This window comes from Takifugu rubripes, unplaced genomic scaffold, assembly GCF_901000725.2.
Source record: "Takifugu rubripes unplaced genomic scaffold, fTakRub1.2, whole genome shotgun sequence".
NCBI lineage: Eukaryota > Metazoa > Chordata > Actinopteri > Tetraodontiformes > Tetraodontidae > Takifugu > Takifugu rubripes.
Genome location: NW_021821634.1, coordinates 95,001 through 104,419, shown reverse-complemented (window position 1 = coordinate 104,419; position 9,419 = coordinate 95,001). Strand labels below are relative to the sequence as shown.

The following is a 9,419-nucleotide window of genomic DNA, read 5'->3' as shown; positions in this document are numbered from 1 at the left end:
TCATTTAAAAACAGGTTATTAAATTAGCTTACTCCTTCTACTTCAGGTTCAAGGGTAACAATAGAAATACCAATAGGGTTAGGGTTAGGGTTAGGGTTTGGGTTTGAGACATGGCTTCTTGTTTTCCTCTTATTTCTGGTTTAGCAGTGTGTACATTTTAATTTGGACTCGGGAAACACGCTGGTCTCTTGTGGTTTAATGTCACTGCATTAATGGATTTCTTTTGAGACTCTGGATTTCAATCATTTTATTTAGAAACTGACATGAGACGAGTAACTAGATTTGCTCTTTACTGGTGGCTTTAAACACTTACAGCAACACTCAAACATAGTACACACTAGAGTGTAGCAGTCTAACATAGTACCAAGTGTCAATCATAGATACCACGAAAACATTAAATATATTTAGAGTTTGTGTCTCCTTTAGTGCTCCATTCATAATAATCAGGTATTCGTGCTGCATTGTTGGTTGCACAGTGTGGTTTAACCCAAAGGTCTTCAGTGCTTTGACAATGGATTTGTTTTGTTGCTTTTGTGTTGATGGAGGCCATGGACAAGGGGGGCACAGCAAGTGTGTGTGTGTGTGTGTGTGTGTGTGTGCGCGCGCGCATGTGCTGATGTAGGTGTTACGTGGTGACATTCATTTGGATGACTGTTACTGCAGGAAAGACCGACAGAGCAATACAGAAGAAAAAGGACAGTCCAGATTAAAAGACAAGGGGCTGAGAAACTGGTGACATTAACAGAACATCGACCAAAGATTGACAGGCTACAATGGAATCAAAGGGACTGGAAACAAATTGGAAATATCAGTGATACTTTATCAGAGGTGGAGCTTCTCTAACATGGACTAAACTGACAATCAACAAGCACACACTTGGTTTTCTGAGTTGTCATATAGGTGTGAGTATGCAGGAGTCTCCAGGGGCTATGGGTGTAGACAGCAACTACACCAGCAATGTTCCAGCCTTTCTGACCAAGCTCTGGACCCTGGTAGAGGATCCGGAGACCAACCACCTTATCTGCTGGAGTGCTGTGAGTTACAAACTGTTAAATGTAGATGGTTATGGCCTGCTGGAACTGATCTGTGTGTGTGTGTGTCTCTGTGTGTGTCTGTGTGTGTGTGTCTGTGTGATTAGTCCCATAGTTTGAAAAAACATATGTCAACATAAAGCAACATAAAGCAAAGATCAAAGTGCAATACGGCTGGACAATTAATTGAATTTTAATCACGATTAAACTAAGATGATGAGCAATATTAACATTATAAAGCACACTCTTCTGCATATTAATCCAAGTGCTTTTTAAACCAATAATCAGCCAACAATCGGGGGCAAACACAAGATAATAACTTCATTAAGCTAACTAAATGGCAAACACACAGGAAATGGGTGGAAAGATGCTATAAAATGTAAAATAGGAAGAAGTGAGTGAGCCCTAATGTTGAGGAGCAGTAGCTGACAGTATGGCAGCTGTTGAAGCTGAGGACCTTTTGGATTCTGTGATTAGGACAAATGTAACTTTCTACCTGGGGCCTTTGTCTGTAATCTTTTTGAATTTATCTCATTATTTCTTGAAGTAACAAATGCAACTCGTCATATTCCAGTGTTGTGGTTTTCTGTTCAAGGAAGATTGTCACAGAGAAGAGCTCTACTTCTTAATCTGCTTTTTTTGTCTGTCCATTTGTCTCTTCATTCGTAACAACTAGTATATCCCAGCTGTTGAGCTTAGATTTCTTAATAAAAAAATTATTGTTAAGTTTTATTGTGAAGCTTTCACAGTTCTCCAATAACATTCATAAAACAGGGACGGCTTAAAAATGGAGAAAATGTTGAGACGTAATGTGAATGCATGTGGCAGCATCATGTCCACATTAGTCTTTCTCAAATAAATAGAGAAAGACAGAGGCTGCAGTCACGTCACCTAACCCTACCCCTCTAACCCTAACCCTACCCTAACCCTCTAACCCTAACCTAACCCTCCTAACCCTAACCCTCTAACCCTAACCCTAATCCTACTAATCCTAACCCTACCCTAATCCTACTAACCCTACCCTACCCCTCTAACCCTACCCCAACCCTCTAACCCTACCCTAACCCTACCCCTCTAACCCTAACCCTACCCTAACCCTCTAACCCTAACCTAACCCTCCTAACCCTAACCCTAAAACCCTACCCTAACCCTCTAACCCTAACCCTCTAACCCTACTAACCCTAACCCTCTAACTCTAACCCTACCCTAATCCTACCAACCCTAACTAATCCTACTAACCCTAACCCTACCCCTCTAACCCTACCCTACCCCTCTAACCCTACTAACCCTAACCCTCTAACCCTAACCTAACCCTCTAACCCTACTAACCCTAACCCTCTAACCCTAACCCTACCCTAATCCTACTAATCCTAACCCTACCCTAATCCTACTAACCCTACCCTACCCCTCTAACCCTACCCTACCCCTCTAACCCTACTAACCCTAACCTAACCCTCTAACCCTAACCCTCTAACCCTAACCCTACTAATCCTAACCCTACCCTACCCCTCTAACCCTAACCCAACCCTCTAACCCTAACCCTCATGTCCCCTAACCCCTAACCCAACCCTCTAACCCTAACCCTACCCTAACCCTCACGCCCCCTAACCCTCACGTCCCCTGACCCTCACGCCCCCTAACCCTCACGTCCCCTGACCCTCACGTCCCCTAACCCTCTAACCCTAACCCCTAACCCAACCCTCTAACCCTAACCCTACCCTACCCCTCTAACCCTAACCCTCACGCCCCCTAACCCTCACGTCCCCTGACCCTCACGCCCCCTAACCCTCACGCCCCCTGACCCTCACGCCCCCTAACCCTCACGTCCCCTGACCCTCACGTCCCCTAACCCTCTAACCCTAACCCCTAACCCTAACCCTCTAACCCTAACCCTACCCTAACCCTCACGCCCCCTAACCCTCACGCCCCCTAACCCTCACGTCCCCTAACCCTCTAACCCTAACCCAACCCTCTAACCCTAACCCTACCCTACCCCTCTAACCCGAACCCTCACGCCCCCTAATCCTCACGTCCCCTAACCCTCACGTCCCCTGACCCTCACGTCCCCTAACCCTCACGCCCCCTAATCCTCACGTCCCCTAACCCTCACGTCCCCTGACCCTCACGTCCCCTAACCCTCACGCCCCCTAATCCTCACGTCCTCTAACCCTAACCTTAACCCCTAACCCAACCCTCTAACCCTAACCCTACCCTAACCCTCTAACCCTAACCCTCATGTCCCCTAATCCTCACGTCCCCAACCCTAACCCTCACGTCCCCTAACCCTCACGTCCCCTGACCCTCACGTCCCCTAACCGTCACGCCCCCTAATCCTCATGTCCTCTAACCCTAACCCACATGCCCACAAACATACATACACATCATGGACACCTCTGACACATCACGTTCATATATGACACACACATAGTCCAAAGCCATGGTTCTAGCTGTTGTTTATACATGGTTTCTGCAGCACGAAACACTTTAAAGTCTTTGGGTTTTTATTGGGTCCAGGCTGAGAACTGTCCACCCCGGCAGATGTAGATTCACAATTTTAGATGAAGATTTGTTGACCGACTAATTGTAATGACCCTTTTTTGTGTTTCTGTGCCTGTTTAACCAAATGTACTGTGCTGAAACACACTCTTCCAGCCTTATTGTGCTGAGGAAGCATGCTGGGCTCAAGGACGTATAGTTGCACTCGCCAAATATTGCAGACCTCAGGGGGCATGCATACACAGGCATGGCCGTGTAGTGTGATGCACCTCTGTCACAATGTGGGTTAGCGTGTTTGATCTAGCCTCAGACAGTCTCAGGAGTGCAGTAACTGGTGTTTACCTCTGGCACTACGCGAGAGAAAGCTGCACACGGCTCCTCTCCGTTATTCTGAAAGGGTTGAGGCAGCTGTGGGATCATCTTGTTAAATTGAATGTATTTATGGAGGCATCTTTGACCACTTGGAGTGTTTCAACATTCACCAACACTCACCTTCATCTACTGGTGACAGACTTTAAATAAAAGCAGTTAGGTTTCATTCAGTTTTGTTGGCTTCAGTATCTTACTTAAGTACACTTTGGCTGGAATTCACTTTGACTTGATGATGCTGATGTTGTTCTCTTTGAAAGCAAGTTTTGATTCTTTGAGCCTTCTTCCAGTTACCTTTGGAATTTCTGGTTGATCTTCAGCTACTCTCCCATAAATGTTGGACGACCAAAGGATCCAAGCAGCAGTTGTTGTGTGTTCCGTCTCCTTTATCAGAGCTGCAGCAGCTTCTCAGTCTTGATGCACACAACTTTACATGAAGAACACAAGTTTTGTTCGAGTTAACTCTTGTCTTAATTCTGTTAGTCATATAGAAAATATGTAACTGGCAAACCAAGCAAATTTGGGTCTAAATAAATCAGGAAATCATTGTTAAATAAATGCATTTAAGTACTGTATGACATTCAGAAATGAATGAGAACTTAAGACAAAGTAATCTCTTTCAGTCTGGGACGAGTTTCCATGTTTTTGATCAAGGACGCTTCGCTAAGGAGGTTCTACCAAAGTATTTCAAACACAACAACATGGCCAGTTTTGTGCGACAGCTCAACATGTGTGAGTATTTTCTGTCCTCAGAAACGTGCACTGAGTGTGCAGTATTTCAGGTTTGTTGAATGTGCCGGATGTGCCTTTAGATGGCTTCCGTAAGGTGGTAAACATTGAGCAGAGTGGTCTGGTGAAGCCTGAGAGGGATGATACAGAGTTCCAACATCTATATTTTCTCCAAGGACACGAACACATGCTGGAGCACATCAAAAGAAAGGTATGGATCTGACGTACAAAAGGCAAAGTGATGGTCATTGTTTTACTGTAGAATCTTTTTTTTTAATTTGGAAAGGCCACAAAGTTGTAATGACTTCATTAATGTAAGGCTTTTCATGTGAAGTCAGACAAATAAAAAGACAAATTCCAGGTCTTTTTCAACTCTAGGAATATTGGCGCCGGAAGATTTACAAAGATTTGTAACGCTGTTATCCTTTAGGACTAAAAAAAGCCACAAATCTGGTCCCACGTTGACTCTTGTTATGACAGCTTTTCAGTCTCAGTGCACACAACAACACGGGAATGTGGACTTTGACACTACAAGGCTGCAATTTGGCTTCTCAGGTTTCCCTGGTGAAGAGTGAAGAGACCAAAGTGCGCCAGGAGGACTTGAGCAAATTACTGTATGAAGTTCAGCTCCTCAGAACACAACAAGACAACATGGAATGTCAGGTGCAGGATATGAAACAGTGAGTAGACAGCACGTGCACACGTTTGAAGCAGAACTAACATCACAAGTCGGGCTGAAGTGATTGTTTGACCTTCTACATTTCACATTTACATTCAAACAAACCTCATTTTATATTAAATAAACTTTCATTTTTGAGAAATAGTTTGCTAAAGTTTGTATTGTGTTTAATGGGGATTCATGAAAGAGGAGTTTGTGGATAAATTGCACCATTTAACCTCAGCTCATCACTCCGTATTTGCTCTAGTCCCTTTCTCATTAATGCCTTTTTAATCCCTTTCTCATTAATGCTGTTTTTAATCCCTTTCTCATGAATGCCTTTTTAATCCCTTTCTCATTAATGCTTTTTTAATCCCTTTCTCATTAATGCCTTTTTAATCCCTTTCTCATTAATGCTTTTTTAATCCCTTTCTCATTAATGCCTTTTTAATCCCTTTCTCATTAATGCTGTTTTTAATCCCTTTCTCATTAATGCCTTTTTAATCCCTTTCTCATTAATGCTGTTTTTAATCCCTTTCTCATTAATGCCTTTTTAATCCCTTTCCCATTAATGCCTTTTTTAATCCCTTTCTCATTAATGCCTTTTTAATCCCTTTCTCATTAATGCCTTTTAATCCCTTTCTCATTAATGCCGTTTTTACTCCCTTTCTCATTGATCTCATTAATGCCTTTTTAAATCCCTTTCTCATTAACACCCTTTTTAATCCCTTTCTCATTAATGCCTTTTTAATCCCTTTCTCATTAATGCCTTTTTAATCCCTTTCTCATTCATGCTTTTTTAATCCCTTTCTCATTAATGCCTTTTTAATCCCTTCCTCATTAATGCTGTTTTTAATCCCTTTCTCATTAATGCCTTTTTAATCCCTTTCTCATTAATGCTGTTTTTAATCCCTTTCTCATTAATGCCTTTTTAATCCCTTTCCCATTAATGCCTTTTTTAATCCCTTTCTCATTAATGCCTTTTTAATCCCTTTCTCATTAATGCCGTTTTTACTCCCTTTCTCATTGATCTCATTAATGCCTTTTTAAATCCCTTTCTCATTAACGCCCTTTTTAATCCCTTTCTCATTAATGCCTTTTTAATCCCTTTCTCATTAATGCTTTTTTAATCCCTTTCTCATTAATGCCTTTTTAATCCCTTTCTCATTAATGCTTTTTTAATCCCTTTCTCATTAATGCCTTTTTAATCCCTTTCTCATTAATGCCTTTTTAATCCCTTTCTCATTAATGCCTTTTTAATCCCTTTCTCATTAATGCCTTTTTAATCCCTTTCTCATTAATGCCTTTTTTAATCCCTTTCTCATTAATGCCGTTTTTACTCCCTTTCTCATTGATCTCATTAATGCCTTTTTAAATCCCTTTCTCATTAACGCCCTTTTTAATCCCTTTCTCATTAATGCCGTTTTTACTCCCTTTCTCATTGATCTCATTAATGCCTTTTTAATCCCTTTCTCATTAATGCCTTTTTAATCCCTTTCTCATTAACGCCCTTTTTAATCCCTTTCTCATTAATGCTTTTTTAATCCCTTTCTCATTAATGCCTTTTTAATCCCTTTCTCATTAATGCCTTTTTAATCCCTTTCTCATTAATGCTGTTTTTAATCCCTTTCTCATTAATGCATTTTTAATCCCTTTCTCATTAATGCCTTTTTTAATCCCTTTCTCATTAATGCCTTTTTAATCCCTTTCTCATTAATGCCTTTTAATCCCTTTCTCATTAATGCCGTTTTTACTCCCTTTCTCATTGATCTCATTAATGCCTTTTTAAATCCCTTTCTCATTAACGCCCTTTTTAATCCCTTTCTCATTAATGCTGTTTTTACTCCCTGCAGGCAGAATGAGGTTCTGTGGCGTGAGGTCATTTCACTGAGACAAAACCACACACAGCAACAGAAGGTCATGAACAAGGTCTGCCTACCATATACTGTATACACAATCTGCACCCATGACCATTTGTGATTGTTCTATGTCAATGGTCTCATGAGTGTGTGTGTGTGTGTGTGTGTGTGTGTGTGTGCTGATTCATCCTATGTCTTTTTGTATCTTTGCCAGCTGATTCAGTTTCTGTTCAGCCAGATTCAGCCCAACACTCCCAGCTCTGTGTGCATAAAGAGAAAATTGTGAGTACACGTGCACACACACAAAACACACACAAACAGGTGAGACAAACAGTGCCAGAGTTGGCCTGAGGGAAGGGCTTGCTCAGCTGACAGATGGAACAATCTAACTCAAAAAGCTGTGTGAATGGAAACAAGTGCTGAATCAGTCAGGCACACATTCACACACACACACACACACACACACACCCACACACACACACACACACACACACACACACACACACACACACACACATTCACAGCCAGTAAAGGCAGTAGTACTGTGACAGCCTGTATGGATAAAGTGCTGGTTCAGCTTTGTGCTGAGAGGGAAACACATGTTCCAAAGTCAATGTGCCACCTGGCAAAGGTAAAAGATGCTTAAATTACAGTCATGCATGGGTTCTTTCCCCCTGATTTGCGTAGCATAAACCCACAGGCAGGATTCACCAACATTGTCAGACCATCCTTTCCTTTGTCCGGTCTGACACTGTTGTTGAAGCCTGTGGGTTTATTCTACGCAAATCAGGGGGAAAGATTATTTTATGAGTGTTTATGGAAACAAAACTCACAACATAATCATATGACCAGGGTATTTTGAACAGGAAAACTTGCACCTCTAACAAGCATTTAAACGTGGGTACAGTGAAGTTCATCCCCACTCAGCGTGCACTTGTTCTCCACCCTGGAAGGAGCTTTAACCTGGTTCTTTTAGAAAATTAAAATATGAACAGGATTGACCATGTGACTGAACAAAGCCAACATTGTGAATAAACAATGCATTTATGCTAACCTGGGAATAGCAACCAGTGACTGCAATCATGACAAAGAGTGAGAGAACAAAAAGACATAAAGGACAGAAAAAAACTGCATCAGGTGAATGCAGGATTCAGGAACAACAGAAGAGGCAGCAGATAGACCCTGGTGGAGCCAGAGCACCTGGTTTGTGCACTCTGGATCAACCAGAGTTGGATCTCTGGATCGACCATTTAAAGTTTGTTTTTTGAAATGTGAACGTGGCCTATGTTGACATGATTGATTAATGGTTAGGGTTACATTAGGCTGCATAAATGAACACTCGCAGCAATTTATTTGCTAAATAACACTGTAATAAATGTCTTATTTTTACTGTTGGTCCCTTTTCATTTACTATTTGCAGTTTAATACCTAGAAAGGAAAGGAAAAAGAAAAGAAGCTACAGCAGGCAGCCCAAGGGAGCAGTTCTCTTCTCTCCTAGATAGAATAAGAATAGATAGATAAGAATAATCAGAGTCAAGACGAGAGTCATGTTAACTGTTTAGGGCCTTTTGAAGTCGAGATTTTAAAGATGAATTTTATTTAAAGTTGTCCGTGATTTATTTTAATGAATTTAAGTGCTATAGTAGGCTATAATTACAATTTTGACAATGACAAATAAAAGATCAGAGTTTGTGGTAGGCTGTTGAACTTGAGAGTAAGTTACATTCTCATCTTACTTTTGTAATGCATTCATCCTTAATTTAGTATTTCTTGTTATAAAAAGTTCAATCTGATACCCAAGTCATCACTCATTTAAAGTATTTAGAACATTTATCTAAATGTTAAAGCTATCTAGCTGACGTTCACTTGATATGCCTCAGAATATAGAAAACAGCTGTTTTCTGGAGACTGTAAAATTGATACAAAGGGGTCGATTTTCAAATCAAGTCATCAACAAATTAGATACTGGTGAGACAGGTTAGATAACTGTAGAGCCTCCTAATTTCATTTGAAATTCTTCACATTTTTGTTTCGTGTATTTTATGCGTATAATCAGTAGGTTTGGTCATATTTCCACAGCTACACGTTGAAGTTGTGGGAGATGGTTGTCTGTTCTTTTCCGTTCTTTAGCTTCTGGTCTTTCCTACAGAGGGTTCGGTGTTGAAAGTGGAGTGACTGAGTCCAGCACTGACTTTAATTTATTGTTAAAACTGTCACTAAATCACACGCTGCTGGTAAAATATCTGCTGAGTAAAATCTTGAGAAATTCTGAAGCTA

The 9,419-nt window shown here is 41.1% G+C and overlaps 1 protein-coding gene and 1 long non-coding RNA gene across 2 annotated transcripts in view; one reads left to right on the top strand and one right to left on the bottom strand.

Moving 5' to 3' along the window:
* The first annotated feature begins 320 nt into the window (after positions 1 to 320).
* Positions 321 to 9,419, top strand: part of hsf4 (heat shock transcription factor 4) — a 19,809-nt gene continuing 10,710 nt past the window's right edge. Inside the window, exons 1-6 of the mRNA XM_029832095.1 lie at positions 321 to 1,034; positions 4,520 to 4,628; positions 4,709 to 4,836; positions 5,106 to 5,305; positions 7,137 to 7,212; positions 7,357 to 7,424. Of these exons, the coding sequence (XP_029687955.1) occupies positions 909 to 1,034; positions 4,520 to 4,628; positions 4,709 to 4,836; positions 5,106 to 5,305; positions 7,137 to 7,212; positions 7,357 to 7,424 (707 nt within the window). The 5' untranslated portion in view covers positions 321 to 908. The remainder of the gene's footprint in view (positions 1,035 to 4,519; positions 4,629 to 4,708; positions 4,837 to 5,105; positions 5,306 to 7,136; positions 7,213 to 7,356; positions 7,425 to 9,419) is intronic.
* The window catches only part of LOC115248382 (uncharacterized), a 2,441-nt gene continuing 2,140 nt past the window's right edge, over positions 9,119 to 9,419 (bottom strand). Inside the window, exon 3 of the long non-coding RNA XR_003887281.1 lies at positions 9,119 to 9,419. This exon is cut by the window's right edge and continues 363 nt beyond it. This is a non-coding gene — a long non-coding RNA (uncharacterized lncRNA).